Source organism: Patagioenas fasciata, chromosome 2 (assembly GCF_037038585.1).
Source record: "Patagioenas fasciata isolate bPatFas1 chromosome 2, bPatFas1.hap1, whole genome shotgun sequence".
Classification (NCBI taxonomy): domain Eukaryota; kingdom Metazoa; phylum Chordata; class Aves; order Columbiformes; family Columbidae; genus Patagioenas; species Patagioenas fasciata.
In genome coordinates, this window is record NC_092521.1 from 60368966 (window position 1) to 60395679 (window position 26714).

The following is a 26714-nucleotide window of genomic DNA, read 5'->3' on the forward strand; positions in this document are numbered from 1 at the left end:
CAGCCCTGAGTAGAAAGACTTGGGGGTACCGGCTGACAAGACTGGAGGTAAGCCGGCAATGTGCACTTGCAGCTCGGAAGGCTAATCGTAACCCAGGCTGCATTAAAAGCAGCATGGCCAGCAGGTCAGGGGAGATTATTCTGCCCCTTTACTCTGCTCTTGTGAGACCCCACCTGGAGTTCTGTGTCCAGCTCTAGAGCCCTCAGCACAGGAAAGTCATAGACCTGCTGGAGAGGGTCCAGAGGAGGACACCAAGATGATCAGAGGGATGGAATACCTCTCCTGTGAAGAAAGACAGAGTTGGGGTTGTTCAGCCTGGAGAAGGCCCTGGGCAGACCTCACTACAGCCTGTGCTTACTTAAAAGGGGACTATAAGAAACATGGAGACAGACTTTTTACCAAGGCCTATTGCGATAGAACAAGGGGTGATGGTTTTAAACTAAAAGAGGGGAGATTCAGACAAGATACAAGAAAGAAATTCTTATAATGAGGGTGGTGAAATACTAGCACAGGTTGCCCAGAGAGGTGGTAGATGCCCCATCCCCAAAAACATTTAAGGTCAGCTTGGATTGGGCTCTGACCAAACTGATATAGCGAAAGGGGGGAATTGGACTAGATTATCTTTAAAGGTCCTAACCCAAACAACTCTGTGATTCTATCAACCTCATTTCAGCAGACAAGCAAAACTGAACACTTAAATTATTTTTGAAAACAAAATTAAGCAGAAATATTTCTGTATAACAGCAGTGAAAAATACAAAGTCACCACCATTAAGAACTGTTCTAAGAAGTAAAATCATAAGTCACTGTTTTCACGCCCCACTAGAGATCCCGTCATTCTGAAGTGCAGTACCTGAAGTAACCTAACCAAGTAGATTTAATACCAAAAATATAACAGCAAACTCCAAGTCCAGGCCTATACAGATTTCACAGCATGCAACATGGTAAACAGAATTTGCATTAAAAATGCTTTTAATGAGGAAATAATATAATATGCATTATTTAGCACAACACCAAGAGAATTAAGCATTAGTTCTAACCTTAACTATTTCCAAGCAGCAGTGATAAGCTTCAGTTTTTATTTTCAGAGAAGGATGAGACAGCAGAGAGAGAAGCACCTTCTGACTCTCAGCCTGCAGCAATGACTTCGCCTCAGCAGACTTCCAACTAAAAATGAAAAATAATTCACTTACCTATCATTTATTTAACAGTACCCAAAGATGTCTACAAAAATTTTCCTGTTAAATTTCAGGATATTCAATGAAAAATACTTTCTGAAAAGGTATATATCCTGCAAAATTACTTGAGAGACGAAAGCTCAAAGATCAAAATATAATTACTAAAATCATAGTCTCAATCTTCGCATTTGTAAATTTGTCTTTTTATACATGTACGTAATCAAAGACCATAGCTTTTCAAAATTCTCTCATCAAAATTAGGACCCTGAAAAACATTTCTGTTCATCTGAAAAAGTAAAATTCTATTGAACTTCAGTAGGTTCCTTAGATCACGGTATACGATAAAAAAAAAATCTATGCTTGCAGAAGTCCATCTGACTATCACAAAGTGAACTGATGTTATTTAAAAACTTAATTTCCTGCTGCCTGAAAGAGTAGCCAAACAATAATTTGTTCAAAAAGCATCAGATCACTGAAAAGTGTTTTGATGTTTCATAATTTAAAAACAGAGAGATTTTAAATGTAGTTTTCTTTGAAAAAAAATCCCTAACGTCAAATTCTGAACCAGTCTAAAATTAAGATTCTGTATTTCTAATTAAGTGCTCAATAAAGAACTTTTCCACACACCACAGGGTAACTTAAATTCTCTAACTAGAGACATGGAAAAATCTAAAAAGCAATAAAAACATGCTGTTTAATAAATGAAATGCCATATTGTAACATACAGCATCTCCAATAAGTCCTTTAGGATTTCTGAAAGTAAAAGTAGGCTACACAAACACACTTGGAACAAAGGAATTTTAAATAAAAAAAGTTTGAAAGATAAGTCAAAGTGTTTTAAGACTGTTTCTTTGTAAATTACATTGTAATTTCATATACAACTACATAAAAGCTTATACACAGGAAAAATAAAACATTAGGTTTTTAGCACCTGAAATTCAATTTTCAGGAAATTCACTACAGAATGACACAAATTATTCAGAAGAGACCTTTCAATGGCTAAAATAAAGCAATTGTTCAAATACAGGGAATAAAGAAGTTTATCTTCTACTTCAGAAAGTTTGTCCATAAAAAAAGACTATATTTTCTCAAGTTTTAAATAGCAATGTACTCACATATTTGAGCATATGCGAATGCTTTCATGAAGCAAGGGAAAATGTTGATGGTAGGGTAGACTACTCAAAGCCTGATCTGCCAATTCTACTAATTCAGAAAGATTCTCATCCCCCTGACAAGTAAAACAAACAGAAAGAATTAGCAATAGTTAAAGTATACAATGTTATTGCATAATCTTTCAGAATTTAACATCATTTAATACATCTAGGGTTTGGTTCAGCCTTTCACAGATAAGTTTATAATTAACAAATTCAATAGATTTCAAACAAATAAATTTTAGAACCTACTCCTAGGAGCTGAAAACGCTTCAGCTGCTGAACCCCAATAAAATTCCGTTAATAGGTATAATGTATGTCTAACATTTCACAGCATGAACACTATAACTATTCAAAACACTTTCTAAAATGCCGAAGAATATACTCATCCTTGAATACTTTATGCTTTTAATCAAGCTATTAGTTTTTTAAATCAATAAGCATTTTATGCAGGAAAAGTACAATGAAAAATTTAACAATTCACTACTAGTATTAAAAAGCAAGTTTTGGTTTTTTTAAGTATATATGTCTTCATAATTTGGTTAACAAATACATTAAACATGAGCCATTTAACTTTGATGGAGTTAACTTAATTGTAAACAGTATTTTATGAGCAAAGTATTGCTTCTATTAAGTTCAGAACCTGCCTCCATAAAGGATAGATGAACTCAGATTTAAGATAGCACTACATTTATATTGCTGTCTTTTATTCACTTATTTTAGCATCAATGGAAAAGGTATTTTGCACAATTACTTGTCCATTTAGATAACGGAGAAGAATATTTCAGTACCATGCCAGAATCTCTTTAACTAATAAAGGTATATTAGTTGTCTTCATAACAAAGTGAAACACAAAAATCTCAAGAGTCTAGAAGTGGCTGTTTATTAGAGCTACAATTGCAGAGGAGGACTTGGAAGTTCTGGTCAATAATAGGTTGACCGCAAGTAAACAATGTGCTCTTGTGGCCAAGAAGGCCAACAGTATCCTGGGGGCCATTAAGGTAGAGGAAGGTTATCCTGCCCCTCTACTCTGCCCTGGTGCGGCCACATCTGGAGTACTGTGTCTAGTTCTGGGCTCCTCAGTTTAAGAAGGACAAGAAATTACTGGAGGGAGTCCAGTGGTGGGCTACAAAGATGATGAGGGGTCTAGAGCACCTTTCTTACGAGGAAAGACTAAGAGAGCTGGGTATGTTCAGCCTGGAGAAGGCTGAGAGGAGACCTTATCAATGTTTATAAATATCTCAAGGGTGGGTGTCAAGAGGATGGGACCAGACTCTTTTCAGTGCTGCCCAATGGTAGGATGAAGGGCAATGGGGACAGATTGAAGCGCAGGAGGTTCCATTTGAATATGAGGAAAAACTACTTTACTCTGAGTCTGCCAGAGCACTGGAACAGGCTGCCCAGAGAGGCTCTGGAGTCTCCTTCCTTGCAGACATTCAAAACCTGCCTGGACACATTCCTGTGTGATCTGCTCTGGGTGAGCCTGATTTAGCAGGTGGGTTGGACTAGGTGATCTCCAGAGGTCCCTTCCCACCCTACCTGTTCTGTGATTCTGTAATTGCCAAATAGCTGGGAATCAAAATTTTCTGAACTATTTAAATACTGGACAACATATATACACACACACACTATATATTTAAACATATTATTTGCTGATTTCTTCATTGCCCATAAAAAGTCTTGTGCCTACTTCCACTCCCGAAGTGTTTATTTCTTTGGTTTTACTCAAGATAAGATTTTTCTAAACATCATAAGTACTATTAATGAAAACAAATATAAACTAACTACATTTTGCATAGTATGGAATACTCATGCTTACAGATTTTCTTCAGCCATGCTAGACCATAGCTTTTACCACAAAGAAAGGGAAGTGGATGAAAAAAATTTGCCTGCAAAAAATATTTTATATGATAAATTTCCACACCTTCTTATGAACTTCAGTCAAAAAGCTACAGGTGCATTCAATCGAATATGCAGCTTCTGAAGCTTGTTTATAAATACTGTAGTTCTCAGTACTCATCTGCTCCAGATAGGCTGCAATGGATTCATGAATGCTTGGGTATTCCAAGGAGAAAGACAAGTCCAGAGAGAGAAGAAACAAAGCATTCAGCAAATTCTTTTGTAAAACTTTACTCGCCTTTGAAAAAGAAAACAATTGTCAGAATAACAGCCTGAAAATACAGTCAAATCAACAACAGCACTTGAAGTCATTCAACAAGTACAATCACTGTTGCTGCTACATAAAAATCAGAGAAAGAAACAGATATCAAATAATTTTTATATGAAGACTTTTTTTTCATAATTAAAAAGTGAGAGTTCATTAGATGTCCATCCTAATGTCAGATCTGCAACCAGTCAAAAGTTGTGTATGATCCAGTCAAGACCAGAGTCAATTTACAGTCTAACCACTAGATGGCAGAGAACACACAGATGACAATTATTTCTGTATTCAATAAAATGTTGTCTATACTTCCACATAGTAATATCACATACTAAGAACTGGGATTTCTGCTGTTGTTTTGGTTGTTGTGTGTTTTCTTATTGTGCTTGGTTTTGTTACTGCAAGTGTTCAGTAGTCCCTCAACTAAAACGTTGACCTCAAATGCAGTAATTTTTTTCCAACTCTTGGCATACACAGAACTGAAATTCTGTATTATGTACATAAGAACATAAAGACAAATATTATAAAAGTCATATTGATAGTAAAGTACTTAATACTTGTGACAAAAAGCCTGTAACTGAAAAATAAGTCTGCTACTCAGATTAAAGAATGTCTAAAACAGAGCTACACTGCAATAAAAACTGATTAAAAAAAAAAAAAAACACGTAAACCCACACAGGTTTAAACATCTTCTAACACTTTCCATCCCACAAAACTTTCAAAACATCAGATGCCCCCATCTGAAATGAACAGAACAGCAAAACCAGTCCACAACAGAACTTGTTTTCAAGAGCACTGGAAGAAAAGAGTAATTAAAATCATTACAACGTATAAAGTGTAATTGCTTACTATGTTCTATCACATTAAGAGTGATGATTTTAAACATCATATAGTTCCAGTCTTACTTAGTCTTACTTGCACACATACTATAAATAAGCAGGGGGCAGCATAGCTTTGCAAACCATGCATCATTCCAAGAAAAAAAACACTATAGGAAGAAAAAAAAAATATCGAATTTCAAAAACTGATTAAAAACTATAGTAAAAATATTTTTTGAGCCTTGAAATCTGCAGAAGATTCTGCAGAATGCACCAATAACTGTAGAACAGTCAAAGCTGCCTTCTGTCCTCATTTAACAGCCAATGTAAATCAGATTAATTTCTCTGTCCAGTGGCTATTTGCCCACTGAGGAAGGTGACACTTTTTGCCCTCTTAAAATGCAAAACCAAAAGACAATTACTTAGAATCAGTGCTGACATACCTTTTCTACAGGGAGAAGTATTTGCAGCAACCTAACAGTAAAGAGTGAAATGCTGATAAATGCCATTCTATGATGCACCAACATCACCTCAGGCTGTTCTGCACTTATGTTGGTTTTGTGATATAATATAGTTTCTCCAAGCAAACCCAAGACCAGAAGCAATTTGTCTTTCTGAAAACAAAATAAGAAATACAATCATTAGAAATAATTGAAACACTACTGTATCTTTACAGCATTTATACAGCATTTATACTCATAGCATCATTAACACAATTATACCAAATAATTTTTAAAATGTAGAAATCATACAAAATACATGGCATTTTGTTTGTCATCTGAACTGTGCATTAGCTCTAGACCTCACTCTGCCTTCAATTCCAGTTCTGAATACTTTGGTCAGTAATTACCCATTACTGGTTACCATAACCCTTCCCTCCCTTATCCCCCTCTTAATTCCTGCTCACTACTCTACTGAACTTGTGGAATTTTAACTATTTTGAACTTCACTGCTAACACGGAAATAGTAGGAGCTGATATGAACCACTAATAAAGCTTTACCTTAAAATAAAAATAATTTAAAAAAAACACAATGCAAACTTTGAGAACATCACGTTTTTAACACCTATTCATTCTCAAATGAAACAGCAGCACATTTCACAGACTACACACTCAAGAATCCAGCTCATTGACACTGCAGAATACAAAATTAGTTTTGGTCACCTGAAAAAGCCAGGTTTGTACTTAAGGACACAGGAACAAACATAGAATTAATTTCAGTTGTCAGGAATGCCAAATAATGATTAAGGCAGCAATAGCATGTGTGAGATTTAGCTTATTAATTCCAGAAATAGATCATCACTGTTAAGCAATTAAGCACTATTTATCTGACTCAACATAGTTGAAGAAAATTACAAGAAGCAATTGACTAAATCAAATAAGTCCTTCAAAGTAACTATCAACACACATTACTACAGGGTGAGACGAAAAGGATTTATTTTCATCTTCAGGAGTTCAAAAAAGTAAGTTTCTCACTGCCCTGTTACAGTTTGCAGAGGCAGTAAGAGCCTCTTCTTCAAGACCATGCAGTCTCAAATCAACAGCACATCCAAGAAGTTTTTTTCTCCCCAAGAGAGGGGTGACGGTCTCAAAGCTCATGATCCCCAAAAGCTACAGCAATCTACAGAATCTAAGTTTTTGACATGGCAGAATCAAACTGCCCTGAAGTGCACATGACAAAACTGGAAAACAGGAAAAACTTACAGTAATATTTTAATTAATAATTATCGCAATACCTTTGTTCCGTATTTAGTGATATTTTCATTCATTCTAATTTAAGTCATGTGCATTTCAGAATACATTTACCTGAAGTTTTTAGACAAGTTTCAGTCTGCACCTCTGGTATGTTTGTTACATGTATAAGCCATTACAGCTTCCAGTTGTCTCCAAAAAAGAAATAACCCATTGCTATTTCATCTGTTATTCACCAATTCAATATTTCATGTATATAACAACTCTCAACTGTGCTCAGTTACGTATTTCCAGCAATTTAAATTGTTTGGTCAACAGCACCTTAGTACTTTGAATCTCTCCTGGGCCAAAAAACTCCTTCTTTCCTTCCCAGCTAAGCAACAGAGTTAAGGATAGCTGAAATCTGTGCAAGGATCTATAGGTCCTGTGTAAGAAATTATACTATGTATCTTACAAATCCAGTCTTGAATCTAAACAATTATCTCCTTAATTTTAAGCAGATAGCTTATAAAGAGTAAAGAAAGTGTGTTGTTTACACCAAATTGCTCTTGAACGTTTGCAGCCAGTACCTTTTCCTCAGATCCCCTTCCCTACTATGTGTGTTTCTTTCAATGCCTGCTTAATGGCCTTTCCCTACAAGACAAAATTCATTGCTTATTTTCTTGAGGTGAAACTTCAAGTATCATGTGGTAAAATAACTTACATTTTAAATAAAAATAATGTGCCAGTGATAGAGCTGATAATAAACTATTTAAGGTTTTCAAAAGGGAAGCTCAGCAGATTACATACATATATGAATCACTGCAGAAAATGTCAGAGGCTTATAAAAGCAGACTGTTAAATATGTTGATCAAAGCCTGAAGAATCTTACCAATTCCAATGCAAATAGGCTATCATCTTCCCAAACATTTTCAGAAATAGTATCACCAATAAGGAACATATCTTCAACAAGCAATTCAAGAACTTCCATTGTCACTCTCCTACTGCCTAGGAATACAAATGAGAGGATAAGTTCAAATACAGACATAATACTATATTATGATATCCAGAAAACACCATTTTGAAGAAGTGATTATTCCAAATCTGAAATTCTGATATTTTGGTTTTCCTGTACACTTCTACTAAACTATCTGCCCTCAACCACCAATAGCTCTGAATTGTTGAAGACAACTACTAGTCAAAAATCACAATAGAAGAGATTAAAACAATCATACACTTGAAAAAAGACTGAAGTTCTTTAAACCCTATATTAAAATTTATTATAGCTGTAAATCCAATTACTGGACTCCTTTGAAGTTCAGAATAAAGTCAATTATTTCCCCCACCCAGACAGCTAGGTTATAGATCTTCCATATGTGTTACTTATTCCTGTTAATCCGCATTTTTGGTGTAGTCAGAGTAGCTTTCTTCCTGGATTATTTTGTTTGAGATCTTTTTTACATCCTCTTTTGAAAGGTAAGTAGATGAATATCCACTTTAGCCACCTGTACTTTTCTCCATAGCAATTTCCCCACTTGTTTTTAGCCTAATATTCATTTTCACTGCTCTTTCTGACTCAGTATCTCTTAACAACAAGGCTAGTCTGTCTATTAGTGACTTACATACTTGGTACAGTTTTATGCTTGAACATGGGACCGCAAAGAAGTTTCACGAAGAAGGCAGAATATTTGGAGCCAGACCAAACATTTTCAACCTCATACAAGACAGGACACCAAAACTGTCTGGCAACCTAGGGAACTGTATGGTGACAGTTTCCCCCAAATAGTCAATTTAGTGCAACTGTTGGCTTAGTTTCTTGTTGGGGTATGTTTCTATTTAAAACCACAGATAGATTTCACACAACACCAGTGAATTTACAATTTTTTTAACTATCATAAAAATTTTGCATCCTTCAAAATATTTTTTTTTAAAAAGCCAAGCTCTCCTGCTTGTTATGACTGAACATTAATTTGTTTGTCACTTTTTCTATATTTCGTAGATCTTAGACACTGTAGAATCCTTGTTGATACACTTGAGGAAAAAATACATACACGTGTGTGGGACTATATACATAGTGACAATGACCACAGCTCATGCAACTTGCAGCCTAAGTGATCTGCTCCGAGTGAGCATATGGCAGAGAATGGCACAGGGCCTTTTTGAAAGCTTTCTTTTTCTTATCTCACAGAAGTGATGTTTTCCATTTATTTTCGGCAAAATGTAGCCAGTGTGAAGATTCTATGCCTGAAAAGGCCAAAAAGCACTTTCACTGTTCACGATTATTCGGCAAATCCTTAACCGAATTTCTGTGCTTAAAACATTTGAAAGCTGACTTAAATTTCTCAATTATAATGTAAGTATTAAAAAATGTGGTTTAAATTTAAGTTATAGTTTCAGATATATTTTTAAGTAATAGCTAAATACAACAACTGCAACAATGGTTTGCTGTAGCTGTCATGACCTACAGACATGCAAGTTCATTCCATCATACTCTTACATTAATAAATCAGCAAAATACTCATTTCTCAACACTTGTGGCAACGAGTATGTGCTAAGAGCTCATTATTACTAAATGCATGGTAAGACAGAAATCAATGACTGTAAAACAAACTTTTGCTGTTCAGATTTAAATAATTGTCTTAAGGCATGCAGTATTAACACTGATCTTAAGACAATTATGGTAGCTTACAACAGATCACAAAAAAAAAAAAATCAAAACCACCCAACACCCACACCACTACTGATTCCTGAAATCACTCTACTCACAAGACAAGTCAGCATAAAGGAAGAAAAATTCCAATGAACATCTCCACAGGGAACAGAATTTAAGTTTAACTGAAAGATACATTATATACTAAACACAAACAACAGAATTTTACACTAAGTTTACTGGTTTTCCTTTACCCAGTAGTTTAAACAGTTAGGAAAAAAAAAAAAAACACAAACTACACTTTACCATATAAGTGATAATAACGTTAGTAAAAGTGCCTGTTGATTTTACTGAAAAAACAATTCAGAAATATAACCACATGAGAAACAGCGTGTTACTGTGTGTCACAGTATCACAGCGTGCCTTCAGATCACAGGACTTCACATCAATGGGAACTAGATAAAATATGAGTTTGCTTACAATTTATGTCATAGTACAGCACAAAGGAAGGAAGAAGAAATACTATCTAGTAGAGTTTAAAAAGTCAAAAAAACCTGATAGCAGGAGAAAAAGACATCAACTTCATCTGAAAATGAAGCTATTTTAGTTCTATAATAGATCGCAGAGAAAGAATATTGAAAGACGGAAAAACTCACTGCATTTTAACTCTGCAGATTTGAAGTGACGTGTACCAGAAACAGAGAAGACAGAAAATACTTTTTCTGCAGTTTTACATTATAAATAAAAGAGAAGATGCCAGAAGTCATGAATGTACTCATGAAGAATTAATATTTAAATATCACTATTCTGAAAGGGGAAAACAAAGCTTTTATTCATTTTAGTTTCATTTATTACCAAAACAATTAGGATTGAATAATTTTCCTGTGGACACAGATTAATGCTGATGTTGCTATGAAATACACAAGTAAATTAGTATCCCGTGACAGAACATAAAGTCATAAAAAGTTATAAATAATCATGAAAACAACAGTAAATGAAAGTTTCATACATATTTCATAAAATTTTAAAGTTCAAGCCTCTACCAAGCTCAGGAAATGTTGACAGGTATATTAAAAAAACAACTATTCTAGTCATAGATGGATACAGATTTCCAGCTCCTATATTTGAAAACTTTACCACATTTACCAATAACTGTTTTGAATGGCATGGTTTTTCAAAAAAATACTATTTTAGACAACCTAAGGGTAAAAAGACTGTCCTTCAAAAAGGTTTTGCAATTTAGAACCTTTTTAAGTTAAAATAAAAATCATTAGTTGCAATTAGATTATTCATGTTTCTTAAAACATAATTTGTTACTGCCTTCATAGGAATGACAACAAACCTTTTCCCAGAATTTTTGTTTAATATTTCTTGAACAGGAGGAAAACTCTATGCTCAAATTGAGCAGAACACAATTTTTTAAGTGTTGTTATTTTTTCATATTCTTGAATGACTTTTTATACAGCCACACCATTTTTCCACCATACACCCACTTTTCCTACCACTATTTCGCATCATCAGTAAAGAGTATTTGAAACTTCTGCAGCAATTCTGGAAATCAACCAGAAGATTCAAGTTTTATGACTTGAACAAAGTCCCTAGAAAAGAACTGTTATCTCAGTAATCATCTGTCCTTTACTTATTTGAGGTACTCACCTTACAATACGAACTTCTTAAAAGGTTTGTCTAAAGACAGGAAGGATACGTAAGTGAAATACTTAACTCAAAACTTTCTCACCTGTTCTTAGAAGAGGTATTGCATTTTCCAAGATGGAAACACAAAACTGAGGAAGGCTAAGCTGCTTCATCTGTAATTCCAAAGTGTCCTCATTTTCAATATCCGGTAGGTCAATATGTCCTACATCAAGCGGGGAATGCAGAGAGATTCTGGAGTTTGCATTTGCTTGAGTACTGTTTCCACTTCAAACAACAAACAAAACAAACAAAAAAGAGACCTAGTTAACTCTTGCAAAGAGAAAACCCACATAGGTATAGATGTTAAAATAGCATCAAGTATTTTAATGTCCTATTTCCTTCACTTATACCCTTCCTTCCATCCCAACCTTTCTCTGTAATCAACCAGTCTTGCAGGAAGAGGAGGATTTTGATTGGTTGCCTTTTTAGATGTCAGACCTCGTAGCATCACAAGAGAATGCCTACTGCTTTGGCAGTCAGCTTCAAATGTATTTAGAAATGTGTACTGGAAGAAATACACATGTGATATGGTATTGCAAGAGAAAAAACAGTTGATTTGAAACATTATTTTTGATGAACAAAGTCTATCAGTTGCTTGAAGCAAGGCTACTTACTAAATCAAGTTTCAGCCTGAACTATATGTATTACCTAAACCCCATTCTGTGTGGCTAGCCACAAGAATTCTCAGAAGGAAAATTAAGTAACAGTCCCCAATGTTTAAGTCTGTAGGACTTCTTTTTCCACTGTAAACCAGAAAATATTCCCTTGATCAAGAAAGCCTTGAGTGCAACCAAATACATACTACAAAATATAAATGTAGTTATTATATATATAATTATTTGAAATTATGAGCTCTATCTGTAGTTCATAATTTTATTATTTTCCAACTGTTTTCAAAACAAATCTAATTATATTGGCAGCATTATAATTAATACAACTTAGAACAAATGTTTCTTAATGTTTTTTCTTATCCTAGGCATTTTTCTTATCCTATAACATTTAGCAATCTTGAAGCGCTTTAAAAATCTGTTTGACTTTAACAGGTTTTTTTTTATTTGTTTTTTTTATTATTATTAAAAAAGCTGAAGAAACTGAATTGTGGCATGACTGGTTTACATCATATTGTCTAACTAAATGTAAAATATGTCTATGAATAGCTATTAAGAATGTGTAAGTCAACCAATTTTAAGAGGTTGACAGAAGACTATAAGCAAAATAGAAGAGTTCACCAGTACATAGTGGTTCAAATTGCACTTACCAGAGGGTAAGGAAGGAGAGGTATCAATCATAAAAGCAATTCAGAAGAGGAAAGGTTAAGTTTCCAGGCAGAATTTGAAACAGATAAATAGAGAGATTGAAGAGTCTCAAGATATAAGAACAAGGAAAAAGAAGAGTTACATATGGAATGGCAATAAACAATTTCTATTGCAACTATGTTGAAAAAGACAAGATTCACTAAAAGCAGATCTTCTACATCAAAATCAGCAATGTCAGAGCAACACTACAGTCATTTCCCTCTATCACATTTTCTGATCAACATCATGGGTTTTTTATGCTGTATCTGAGCTAAATTATATCTTTGTAAGAAATGAGATTCATGGGCAGTGAGCAGCTGTACTGCAGCACAAAGATGCAAGAAGATAAAAGAAAAGCTTACAATATGGCCTTATACTTTTAATAAATTACCACTCCCTGGTTTGTAGATGTTTCATCACAGTTTTAATTGGTGCTTAATGTCTATTTCCTTACTACACTGATAGCCAGCCCATCCCTATCTCCTGCACAATATACATCAGCTACTATTAAATTGTTAACTGTTCGGCTGGGGAACATGGTCAGATCCTAGAATGCATAAAGTCTGGAGCTCATTTCCAGTGCCATACTAGTTACATAGTTAAAAATTAATATCTTAGACTTCAGATAAGTAAAAATAACCTTTTGATGCAATGACTCTCAAGGTGCATTTACAATTAACTATATGAGCTATCCTCATCTGTAATATCAGTCTATTTGAATACCTATGAGTTACTTAATCACTAAGCCAATATACCATAGAGACCAAAAAGAACTACCAACAAGAATACAGTAAGGAGTCACAAGAACTTTTAAATTCTGACATACTAAAAGCCATTGGTTCTTGAACAGCAGCTTTAAGTCCGTTGTGTCAATATGAGTAACAAAACCACACATGAACAACCACCTCAATATTTTGAGGGTATACAGACAACACGTAATTTCATATTGGAGTTGAACTTTTAGGTGATATACAACTTAAATTCATTGTCAGATTTAAGAAGAAAATGTAAAGATTTTAATGGAAGTCTTTATACAGCATAGTGTTTTCGACAATATTGTATACTGTGACCTACAGGATGGCCATTCAACTTAAAAGAACCTATGGGGTCATCTGCTGAAGAAAAAGAAAAATCCCTGACTTAACAGCAATAGTCTGAATAAATGCTTTTCTGCATGTTATAAATACATGCGCAAGCAATAACTGATACTACAAGATTTTGTTAATAATGTTGGTTAGGTACAGAATGTGGCAGGTAAAACTGACTTTATGTATTGTGAACACCACTTAAAAAACCGTTCAATTTATAAACATGGTTAGATTTTTCACAGGTTAACAAAACTCTCACATCATCTCATATACTGACAATGAGCCTATGATACAATCCTATATTAGTATTTTTTTAATTGAAGTGTAAGTTATTTCTTATTTTATTCACCTGGAAGATGCTGCATCCCAATCTTGACCATCTCCTCTAGGACGCTGAACTGTCCGCCCAATCACAGATGGGCGAGGGCTACTACTTCCAGGTGATGGATTCTGAGAATGAAGAGGACCTCTTCCTTCTCGACAGTAAGATATAGATGAATTGTGGGAAGCAGTGCCTTTATGTAACACAAATCATGTATTTTCCATTAGTGGAACCCATTATTCTGCAAGATACTACATAGTCAAATAATGGTAGAAGTAACTATGGTAGGATATAGAAAACACTAAGTAAATATTGGAGAGCTAGGACAACCTATCACTGGAAAGTAGTAGAGTTTGGAAACTCAATTCCAAGGCAAAACCACTGAAAATTACAGTTGAATCATAAAACATTATGTCTGACTAAGGCTATTGGATTGGCTGATGTTGTAACTGAATTAGCAAGGAAACAGCCAATATAACTTATTAAGACATCAAATATAGTGGTAATCTTATGAAGAGGACCAGACTAACAAATTACAAAGTTGACTAGATTCAGCTGACAAAATGGAAACAGGAAGATCATCATAACTAATCAACACTATTAAATCTACAAAATTTAAGAATTAAAAACATTGTGAAATAGCCCTAATGACTGTAAAATCCAATACAATCATTAAACTATTGTCAGCCATCAGAATTAAAAAAAAAAAAAACACAACACCCAGAAAACATAGCTCATGAAGTTAGTAACTAAGTTGTTTAGCACTAATAGCTTGAAAACTTTTATGAAACTCTGCCCACTTTCATTTTACAGATTCCATTTACTTTGAGTTAAAAATCCCTCTCCTGCTGACATACAAACAGTTAGATACAGGGAAAAGCTGATGAATGAGGAATCACAGGAAATTGTAAAAATGAGTAAGTATTTTAAAATACTGCAAATACTCCAAAAATAGTTACTAACATGAATAGTACTGAACACCACCATTCAGCAAAAGATTTTCACAAGATTACATTTGCTATAAAGCTGTAGGCTGGCTTTTTTTTTTTTTAAATCATCTTAGAAAATCTTATGTGTAATAAAAACACAACAGTATTTCAAATATTTGAAAATACCTACCTTGCTCTGTGGAAGAAAAACTGGGATCTCTGTGAAAGTTAAGTCTGCTTCGCAAGAAGATGCACAACTGTTGCAGGCATGACACAGCCTGCAAAGCTAACCGATGTCTTCCGTCTCCTCCAAAAGCCAGGTTTAGCAGCGACAAAAGGCTCTGCAAATACAAAACCATCAACACTGGCAGTTGAACATGAATGCACTTTCATGAACAACCATGCCAGCAAAAGTCTTGCGCTAAATATAGTTCACAAATATTTCTAATTGTTTTTAAAAGATCACAGCAAGGAATAGCCTTAATTACTGTTTTCTTACTGAATGCAAGACTCACTTCTAAGAGAGAAGCTGAGTTCCACATCATATTTCCAATAAAGTCACTACTTTTTAATGGGAGCCCATTAGAGGGCGTGCACATGACAGTGACAATTTTACCTTATTCACAAGAAACAAAGTATTATTTCACAATACTTTTCATTACTGATTAGCAATATACATTATTACAACCAAATAACTTTCTAAAGACAATATATATTTAATGTCCCCTTTTCTATGCACCTAGAGTTTACATGAAGGACCTTTTGTTTAGCTACTTTGTTTAGAAACAAATTGTATCATTTACATCAATTCTTACTCGGCAGGACTTAGACCATAGCACAATAAAAACCTTAAGCTTTATGTGAATTCTTGCCTGTACAATCTTTGGCCTTTGAAGAAAGATTTCAGCAGGAAAATCTTGCATAATCACATCCTGAAGCAGCTCACACGTACTCCAAATTAAACTTTGGTTGTTACTTCTCAAAGAGCTAAAAATGCAGTTCATATTTAAATATGTATTAAAACAAAAAGCACAACCAGTAATCATTAGCTTGAACAAGTCTTTACAAGAAAGTTATAATCAAAACACTGAAGAATCTAAAGAAAAAAATGCTGTTGTTCTACTACTTTTAAACTTGAATTATTCCTTAGCTATGCTAATTCTGTATACAATAAAGAATAAACTCAATGCCAGCTGTTATCAAACCATATGTAAAATTAACTTGCCAGAAGAGAAATCACTTTATCAGTTCTGAATTTGAAATTAAGGTAAGAAAGACTGGAAATTCCCTATGAAACTAGTGATTATCTCAGTAGTATACAGCAAGTAATCTAACTCTTACCAATAAGAAAGTTTTTTTCATCACCAAGGTTCATGCATAACTTAAAAGCACTTGAATTGTATATGTGGAAAGTTATATAAAGGAAGAAACTTATTAACTATTCTCTAATGTGTACATTAGTAAATAATAAGAAACTTTTGAGCATTCTAACTTCACTTTTTTCTATTTTTATTTGTTTCAGAAACCACTGTTTCTGAGAAGCACTGTAAAAAACAAATTAAACGTAAAAAAAAAGAAATCAAACGTCCAGTTTTAAGGATCTGTGTTCTTTTACTAGACTCAGGCATAAAGGAAATTAAATATTTAAGAGGTTTTTCACCTTCAGAAGTGTTTCAAAACTAAAAAAAACCAAAAACAAAATACCACACAACACACACACCAACACTGTTACAGGAAAGATTACAGTTAGATTTGCTAAATAGTCAACGATACTACACTGTTCACTATGCTAGAAATCTGTCACAGCTCTGTATCAACTCATAAGGAATGCCAATTACAGAACTTTTCCTTAGGCCACTTCAAGCACACTTTTTCTAAATGAAAAGTTAATAAAAAAAAAAAATCATCAAAAGATTATCTGAATGACTCAATGCCTGTATAAGACATGGTACCTGAACTTCCTGGCCTAAACTTACTTAAGTTCCTACTGAAAGTATGGATTTCTCTGCCAAGTGGCCATGGAAGTAAAGTAAATAACTATTTTATGCCAGGTTGTTCTAAAATTAACTGAAAGAAAACTTTGGCCCACTTGAGAAATCTAGAAGACAGATTGAAGTGTCATGAATTAAAAAAGTACTCTGAATCAAACACAAAGAATGGACAGGAACATTAACAGAAAACTTGTCCTACTCATTCTTTATCTGCTGTGCCCAACTTCAGGACAGTTTTTATGATCAAAATTTATGATCAAAAACTAACTCATTAGGTTACTCACAAAAAGTCTAATGATGCAGGACAAAAATTTAGAACCACTCTTACCCAAGAAAAATAAAAATTACAAGCAAATTGTACTGTTTCTATGACTGTACCTTTCATTTGATGAAAGAACATGTCTATCTGTTGAAGTCAGAGTGAGCCAAGGAAATGTGGAAAATTTCAAGCATTTCACTGAAACAAACAAAAAAAAAGAATGGATATTTTGGAGCATATTTTATAAAAGTATTACACAGTGTATTTCCATGGCAAAGTCAAAAACTTATGAACTGCATACAATCTGAAATAGAAGTACCTTTTATCAAATAGAGACTCACACAAGCTCAAGTGCTTCTAATGAGAGTTTTCAGAAATAACAAAAAAAAATACTAAGGTCATCTCAAATCAACATGAAATGTATTTATTGAAAAAAGCTTTAGCAAATAGAAAATACAGCATTAGTGGACAAATACTCGATGCCTGCATATGCTTTTGATCAAATCATCATTTTGTTCTGCTACAAAAGAATATTAGCATGATTTCGAAAAATGGAAAACTGACCTCATGCTTTTACTCTTAAAGCAGTAAAAATTATAGTTGCTACTAAATTATGACATAACTTTTTAACTAACAGAACATTAAAACTATTTTAACTTAATATTTATAATAATTATTGTGCAATCCTAAAGACAGCTGATACACCACTAAAAAAAGTAATCTGGTAATTTACTCACAGTAACTCCAAAATCATATTTAAAAATCTAGTTCTCAGAACCATACTGTGTGTTAAATATGACCCTTTCCTGTGAACTGCTAGTAGTATATTGGTATAGGCAAAGACTTGTCAAAATAATATTGGTCTTTGTTTGAGAGTGACAAATTTCATATAATTTTAATGACAAAAAATAAAAGTATAACACTTTTTTCATTTAGATACAAAGATTTCTAAAGCACCTCATCTAGTTTTCTGAAAAGCAGAAATGTACTTCAGACTAAAGTTTTGTTGAAATGAAAAGGTACTTAAACAGGCACTTTTGACTATGGAAAACAGATCTCCTGAAAAGCATTAGGAATTTAAATAATTTTTTATAATTACAGCATATTTTAACATACTTTACATATTCCAAAGAGTTATGCTGTTTACTAGAAAGCAGAAAGATCCATTAAGCTGAATGTAACTTTTAGAAGCATTATAATAGTTCCTTTTGTTATACTAGACTTCACAGAATAACAATAGGAAAAATAGTAGCCAATAACAATATTTGTAATGGAATTCAAACTAAATTACAACTCTAAGCATTTTCTGTAATTAACATATTCTTATTTTATAACTACACATACCAACTGTTCTTCTGGGAGGTACTTCTAATGGTAGCAGGTGACTTCTACCTTGATAAAAATATCCAGTGAACAATTCCTCTTGAGGTGGAACTACAACAAATAAAGAGTAAGTTTAAAAAACATACAAAAAAAAAAGCAAAACTCAATTTATCTTCATGTTTTTCCTGAACTGCTTCCCTGTTGCCCTCAAGTTTTAACCTATCAAGGAAATCTGTTTAAAATAGTCCCAGGTGATCAGGAAAGTGCAGTATAAAGACTGTGTTGTTGTTTGGTTTTTTATAATCACATTCTGCAACTGCAACATTTTTTTCCATTTTCTCACACTACTTTGCATACCATACAAGCAATAGCAAAAACCATTATACAAAATATATTGCCTGATCAAGAACTGGCAGCCAACAAAACGTAGTCCTCCAATCTACCAATGTAATAATAAATTAACTTTAAAATAAACTATTTAAAACCTTTCTACCAAAACTGCTGCCTCTTCAAGTCAGCTGAAATGTTGTCCCTCCATACATATATGTATATTATTAAATACATGTAATTAATACACAACTGTATAACAAAATATACAAAAGGTGTGTAACAGTAAAAGCAATCTCTCCAGAACATAATATTTGGATCAAAGGATTAAACAAGGTAATGTCCAGATTATTAGTTTACAATTTTTCCCAGTAACTGAAGTTGTAATAGAAAGAAAAATAAAACACACCTGTTACTAAACACTAACATTATTTAATTCACATATTAATACAATTTACAGCATAAGTAGGAATTACATACAATACTTCATTGGATAGTTTCAAAAAGATGCAGTTTGAGAATGCATATGTGAAACATTACTATATTATTCCCCATACAGCAGCAATCTTAAGGGTTTAACTAGATTTTTACCTATGTGGGCACAAGGTGGAAAAATTAAAACTAAAATAAAATTAAAAAAAAAAAATCAACAGCCACATAGTTCTAGCAAACTAAAACTCCAAGCATGTGTCAGGCCGCAGAAACCACAGGAAAATTACTCTATTTCTGAGATTGCACAGTATGAGTGACAGAGATGTGGGCATTACTACACTGCACAGTACAACAGCAAGCACCAGAAGGATGAAGGACCTACAACGTACATAATTTTCCCCTATATACTTTGTGCTAAAATTTTTAAGGCAGAAGAAGGGAACCAAATGGGTTTAATTCTTTACTATATCTAATTGTGAATAATTGCAACAGATAGATAATAAGCTAGGATAACTGAAACAAGTAATAGCACTTCAAACATACGTGAAGCACTTCACATACACTATGAAATTTTAAAGAAAGTTTACGTATTTTTCTACGACAAATATTTATCTGAAACTAAGCAGACAGCGCATATAACACTAATGTAGTTTCAAAAATCATTCTACTAGGATGACTTCCTGCCTGGTCTTTTTTGTTGTTTTTTTTTTTTAATACTTGAATTGCTCTCAAAGTTAGTCTACTATGCAAAGAAAAGTAGCAAAACATACTGTTTTAATTACAGATTTGTTAAAAGTTGCTACACTTGCTGCCATAAAGCAGTCTTTGGGAGTTCATGTCCTGTTCACACCCTTTTTACATTATAGCAAATAGGTATTAGATACCAAGGAAATGGACAGAAAAGGTCTGATTACAAACAATAGGACTGTTAGTGTGCAGAGAACTCTATTAGGGGAATGGCACTATCTGATTTAAATAAGATCACACTTTCTCTGGCAGAATTTCCTTACCATACACTTCTCCGATCTCTCAGGAATAATTCACCTACTATGCCTGAAAACCTCAACTTTTGATAGCCTAGAAGCTTTTCATTTACTTTATTTTAATTTTAAATACATCACACTTAAAAATATGTAAATTACCTGGTTGATCTACTGAAGGCTGAGACTGAGCTTGATAATATACTGATAAAGAACTAGAAGGAAGTCCAGAAGGAAGGAAGAACAGTCCATTCACTATCCCATCAACTATAGCCTGCAAGCTGGGATCCACATCAGGCCGAAGCTGAGAGAAGAATTCTACTGCACCAATTCCCATCAGTTTCTGGGCAGCAGGTGGATGCTACATCAGAACAAATAACTGACAAAGTTAGCCTGAAGAGTCTCAAGGTATCTTCACCTCGAGGGAGGTTGGGGAAGTGAAAGAACCATAATCGAAACTTGAGTTAGATTTCACCTTTGTTTACACCACCCATCAGTTTCATGCATAGCACTTTTTTCTTAGTTGTCGTTTTGTGATTATAACACAAGAATTTATTATGAGATCTCCAAAATTTCTACAACGTTTTCTCAACTCCTTTAAAATAAGTTGTACTACTGTTCAAATCTTCACTTTTCAGGAACACTGCAAGAGCTTAGTGGCAAATTATGTCCCAAAAAAGAAATTAGACACTAAATGAGAAACTGAAGAAGCAGAAACGCAGAAATTGCCAGTCACTCAAATTACTCACATCTTTGTAAAACACTCTAAAATGTCATTACATGCAGCTACAAAACCAAATAATATTCAGTTTTATTTAGCTTTAGCATTCTAAAGACATATAGTTTATATATATATAAATAAAAGTTAGTGTATCATACCTGGATCAAATTGTTTACAAAATTTAGTACTTCTTCTTTCATTGGGACGACTGGAAAATTGAACCACTCCAAAAGATTAAAGAAAAGCATTTTTTCATGGACCAGATCGGCATACGAAATCAAGTTATGATCTAGTTTAAACAAAATTGTCTTCAGAGATCGTTCTCTTATCTCTGCCAGTTCATGACCTGCCCAAAAAATAACAGAATTAAAAGACCCATCAAAACAACTGACATAACTTTATTCTTATTTCGACAACCAGAATGCTGTCCAAGATCTGTGGAGAAACTGTCTGCACGGTGTGCAAGCGTGAAATAATTAAAAAAACACTGATGTAATCTGGTGCCAAATGTAAACAAGATGTGGCCCTTTTTCTTGAAGCATGCAACTAAATTCTGCAAAACTCTACCACAATATACTGTGGATATCGAAAGATGCCTCAGCCTCACAAACGGGTCAAATTCTATCCAAGTCCACTGAATCGAAAGGCACCATATCTGAAGGGGAAAGCCTTCAGCATTTCCTAGGGAAGTCATCACCGTGTGCCACCGCCCCCTCGATGTCTGCAGCGGGGACAAGAGTGCAGGAGGCAGTAAAACTGGCGAGGGGTCCGAAGTGGGGAGGCCGTGGGGAAGCGCAGGCCGGGCAGGCATCCGCGTGTGCCGAGGAAAGAGCCGCCCGCTCTCTCACGCAACCGACGGGCCCGTTTCGCAGGTGAAACCTCCGTGGCGCGGGAGGCGGGCGGGAAACAGGGCCCTCGCCGCCCCGCTGCATACAGCCCACGGAGGGGTCGTGACAGCCACGGCGCCCCCCAGCAGCCGGGCCCAGTGCCCCGAGAAGGAGAAGGAAGCCGTTACCCAGCTTCCTGACGAGCGACGACAACTCCATCGCGCCTCTCTCTCCGTCGACATTCAACCGCCGCGCCGGTTCCACCGCCAGCCCGCCCTGCCTGCCTGGCTAACGGCGGCCGCGGTGCATTTTGGGACACGTAGTCCGCGTCCCTCCTCCTCCGGCCCGCCGCTCTCCCGACCGCCTTTACTGCGAGCGAAGCACGCTGGGAGCTCTCAACCCAATGTGAGATCCCGGGGCGCGCCGGCGGGAACAAGAGCAACTACAACTCCCATGGTGCCCCGCGCCGAGCCGAGCCCCGTTACGGGCATGGCGGGGGTCAGGAGGTGTTGCTGTGCTGGGCGGGTGTGGAGCGCCTTCGCCTGAGCGCGGCGCCCTGCCCAGGGTGTCAGCGATAAGGCAGCCGGTGCTCTTGTGTTGGGCTGTTGCCTTCTTCTCCCCCGGGATTTGTGGCCAGTAAGCCGTTTGCCGGTGCAGGCACTTGCGGAGGCCGGGGCAGGCCCAGGGCCTGGCGCCGCCCGGGGTCTCTGCTCAGTAGCGGTGAAGCGGCAGCGCCCGGGGAGCCCAGGGGAGAACGCGGCTCCTGGGGAACGGTGCCGCCGGGAGGGGTTTTGTGGGATCCTGCTGTGAAGAAGCGCTGTGGGGTTTAGTTAGGTTTGCTTGGCACAAGTAGATAACCTCTGCATCTTTTTCTTCGGGCTTCTCCAAACGATTCCGGGGCGGGGGGAGCTTAATGAACTGAACGAGTAACTTACAAGTCGTTGTAAAATTTCAAAAATTTAAAGCAATGCTCTTCAGATAGTAAATGAGCAGTTACACATGGGTTTGCATTTCAATAACCACACCCGAGAGAATTAAAAAAAAAATCAGTGGAAACAGACACATGTATTCATCCTTTGGAGTAATAAATGAAGCTTCAGGTGGATACTTGCAATTACTGGGGTGCTTTTCCCAGTTTGGCGTTCATGACCCGTGGCCTAGAAGCGCAAGCCCTTTCCACTGGCATTCCGTGCAATGCAGAAATACAACACGCAATTTAAAAATGTGCATATTCCCAGTCTTGGCTCAGAATGTCATATCTGGGTAATGCTTGTTTATAAGGCAAGGCAGTTTCACAAAGTAGAGTTTCTCAAATGTGTAGTAAAGACACATAGTACCTCATAGGTTGCCTGACCAGAGGGCTAATCTTAATTTTGAGAGATTGTGCTTGCCATCATAATTGGAAAAAATAAATTGATAATAGGTGGATGACTGATGGGGATTGTTGTATGTATATGCTCATGAAGTTTTTGCATATAACTGCAGGTACACCAAATGAAATGGCTTTGTGATAGTCACATTTTCTTTTTTATATCTTCTGTTGCATGAGAAAGTACTTTTTATCAGCACACAACAAAAACATGGAAAGTGCAGTATGGTATATGCAAATTATTTCCAAAAGTATGTATGTTACTGCCCTCTCAGTTTGGCTAATTGTTTTTCCACCCTGGTCTCCATCACTGTGCTATTCTTTTGCAGTACACTTACATTATGTCCTCCATCTGCTGCATCAAGGTTGTACTAAATTCTTAATTGCAACTCAGAACTGTCCATTGCTTTGCAAGACTATTTCTATCTGTGGAGCAATAAAACAAAGGGGCTTTATTAAGCTAATTACTGATGTACTATGATTGCTGCAATGAGTTGTATTTTTTTTTTCCACAAGAGGCTGAACTCACATGTATCTGTCAGTGCTTTCAAGAGCAATTACAAAAGAGGCATCACTGACTGAGTAAAATTTCCTTTTAGCTGTGCACAATGTGCTACATAATGAAATACAAAGAGCTCTTATCAGATGCACACGGGGCTGCTCACATTTCCCCAAATAGGACTGGTGGGAATTTATGAGACCCCCATATGAGACTTATGATAATAATAAAATGGATTTGTATCTCATTTTCCAGCAAGGAGAAGGAATTGCTGAAGCAGCCATTTCCTGAAATAGACCAAGTAAAAACATTTCCTCAGGAGGCAGAGATGTATCATTCACAACTATAGGACTGTTCAATCCAGGTCTGTCTCACCTCTTTAAATATGGCCAATTTATATTGCATCAGAAAAATAAATGTTTTCTTACACTGTCTTCAGTCTCTGAATTAGTAGCTACACAAACAATTCAGAGGATTGTTGCTGGCACTCAGGTGACATGTGCACTCTCCATTGCTAATATACTTCTCTGCACTGTAAGCATGGGCATTTCATTCAGATTTTCTTAGCCAAAGGCTCATTTGATTTCAACTTAAAAAAATATTCCTAACCTTGAAGAGCAGCTTCAATTTTGCTGCTCTTGTTTTAGACCAGAGAAGGGGTGATTGTGTACCCAAAGCAGCGATCCAGGAGCACAGTTTCAGCTGGTGCAATATATTTTGTTATTATGGCTCAAGACTGGTATTCAAGATGATCTCAAGTAATCAAGTTTTCATTGTTACAAATAGAGGAGCAATATGGTAAGGGCAAAGTGTATATCTCAAGAAAAATTAAAAGAAAAAAAAACACCTTATATTGGATATTAAAAATGAAAAGAAAAAAAAAGGTGGATGGATTCAATCATTATTGTTGGCATTGTGAGAGAACCTAAATAGAAGATGAGTCTTGCATTACTGGGAGTACTGATTCCCTCTGTGTCTGCGTCTCCTATTTTGGGCTCTCACCGCTGTCTCCACTTTCCCTCCTTTTCCCACTAGCTTGTAGCTTCCCATAGCTGATCCTGAAGCCAGTTTGACATTTTCCTCTCCACTGGCAAAATTTAGCATAGATGTCTCTTCCTCCATGTAGATTCTCACTGATCTGCAGTCGAAGTGTGTAGGAGTTCCACCACTGGGGAAATTAGTCACAGAATCTCATTTACATTGTCCCTTGTTGCTTCCTTTCTGCGCTTTACATAAGACAAACTTCAAAGAGCTGCCTACTTGTGTCTGCTCACAAGCTTGGTTTCTGTAATTCCAATAAATTTTTCTTTTAATCTCTTCTGTATCATTTGGGTTCTATCCCAATAAAGTGATGATAGGTGGGCAAGTAGTAGACGTGGCTGTTTGTCTATGCTCATGAAGTTTTTGCATGGAACTGCAGTTGCACAAACGAAGATGGCCTTGTAAACTTCACGGTTTTGTGAAGATTTTTTGACAAAAGCCCTCTTTCAGCACTTAATATAGGATGCTCAGTAACTTTGAATTTTCCCTTCAGTTAAATGTAGAGAGAGATTAACCTGAAAAATCTTCTTTTGAGTCTCTTTTTTAAAGAGCTTTCAGTCTCTTTTTGTTTTTATTTATCGCTTCTGTGATTCATTCACTGCAGGATGAAGTCTTATTATCTCTGCATTCTTTTTTCAAAGCTGTCTATTCACAAAATTTTTTTCCTTTCCTTACTGCTTTTGAGTTCTGCCCTTGTACATTCCTAAAGTTCTCTGAAGTTCACCATATCAAAGACTTTATCTGACAGTGTCTTTATTCTGTTTTTGTTAATATCCTTACTGTACTTCTGAGCTTAACTGTTGCAACTTCTGATTCACTGTGAATTTCCTTCTGTCTGGCTTTTCACATAATGTCAAAGAGCAACAACTTTACGAAGAAATATCAGGGCATGTGGGATGCAAACACTGTGTATTCCAGGTGCCCATCTGAAGGGAATGTCAAATAGGGACAGTGATGGCCAAATCTCACTGATTGCTGTAGTTAAAATGAACCTTGTGACTTACCAGCTGAAAGAAGATTGCAGAAAAGAAGGAAAGAAAGCAAAGAGAATGAGGACATTGGGAATGGAAGGAGGTAGAAATGGTCAAGAGAGTTTAGATGAGAAATCACCCACCTGAGAAAATTATCCCTGTGTATTATTCATCCTGTCAATCAGCTTCTTTTTTTTCAGTTCAGAGTACTCTTGAAAGTATTGTTTCCTGTCCTGAAGACCTTCCTTGCTTCCTGTCACCCCCAGCTTTCTCGTCCTATGTTCGCTAGCTGCTATTGGTAAAATGAGTATGCTGGTATCTAACATTAAAATAAAAAACAGACTGTTGGTTACCTGGACCTACTGCACATGTACAGTAAATGCAGCCTGGGCATATGCAGTAACTGTGTGCTTATTGCTTTAACTGAGTACCAGGTTCCTGAAATTAGTATTCAGAATCAGAAGGATGATAGCAGACTTGTGAAGGTTTTCTGTAAACATCAGTGGAGCTGCATGTATAAGAACCCTTTCCTTTGTGGTTTCTGCAGCCTGGAACAGCATTCTATGGTTGCATTATTTTAAAGCTTGTGATAAGGTCTTAAAAGGTGCTTTAGTGTAAATGCTTGAATTTTACTGCTTCCAAATCAGGTACATAATACCCACTCTAAGTACATGTTACAAATGTTTGTGTTTGCAGCAGTGCAGATGCAAATTTGGAAGCTCATTTAGGTTATTATTAATTTATTGTTTGTATTTTCTTCCCTAGTGAGACTTTTTCATTTCTCTGTTTTTCTATGTTTGTTTGTTTTTTCTTTGCTTTTAACTGGATATATATTATATGCTAAATTGCATACACAGATACACAACTGACTAATGGACCGGTGCACAAAAAACACTTGCATCTAAATAATTGCTAGACAATTTAATTTCCTACAGATTATTGTATTTGGTGAGTCAGTCAATATCACTATAACCAATTACCACAGAAGACCAAAACAAAAGCACTTTAAAAACTTAAG

General features: G+C 35.7%; 1 protein-coding gene across 6 annotated transcripts in view; it reads right to left on the bottom strand.

Moving 5' to 3' along the window:
- RTTN (rotatin) overlaps positions 1-22180 on the bottom strand; it is an 83269-nt gene extending 61089 nt beyond the window's left edge. For 2 of the 6 annotated variants that reach the window (XM_065830934.2, XM_065830936.2), the window contains exons 1-14: positions 22005-22179; positions 21148-21335; positions 20431-20629; positions 18551-18640; positions 17326-17404; positions 15829-15943; positions 15147-15297; positions 14055-14220; positions 11366-11547; positions 7870-7985; positions 5751-5921; positions 4253-4465; positions 2293-2405; positions 1040-1166 (exon numbers count right to left, since the gene is read on the bottom strand). In XM_065830934.2, the coding sequence (XP_065687006.2) occupies positions 1040-1166; positions 2293-2405; positions 4253-4465; positions 5751-5921; positions 7870-7985; positions 11366-11547; positions 14055-14220; positions 15147-15297; positions 15829-15943; positions 17326-17404; positions 18551-18640; positions 20431-20629; positions 21148-21335; positions 22005-22035 (1941 nt within the window). In that variant the 5' untranslated portion in view covers positions 22036-22179. Of the gene's footprint in view, positions 1-1039; positions 1167-2292; positions 2406-4252; positions 4466-5750; positions 5922-7869; positions 7986-11365; positions 11548-14054; positions 14221-15146; positions 15298-15828; positions 15944-17325; positions 17405-18550; positions 18641-20430; positions 20630-21147; positions 21336-22004 lie in introns of those variants that run through there. The other 4 variants (XR_011737474.1, XM_071804286.1, XM_071804287.1 and 1 more) reach the window with 4 other exon arrangements.
- Between the last annotated feature and the right edge of the window lie 4534 nt (positions 22181-26714).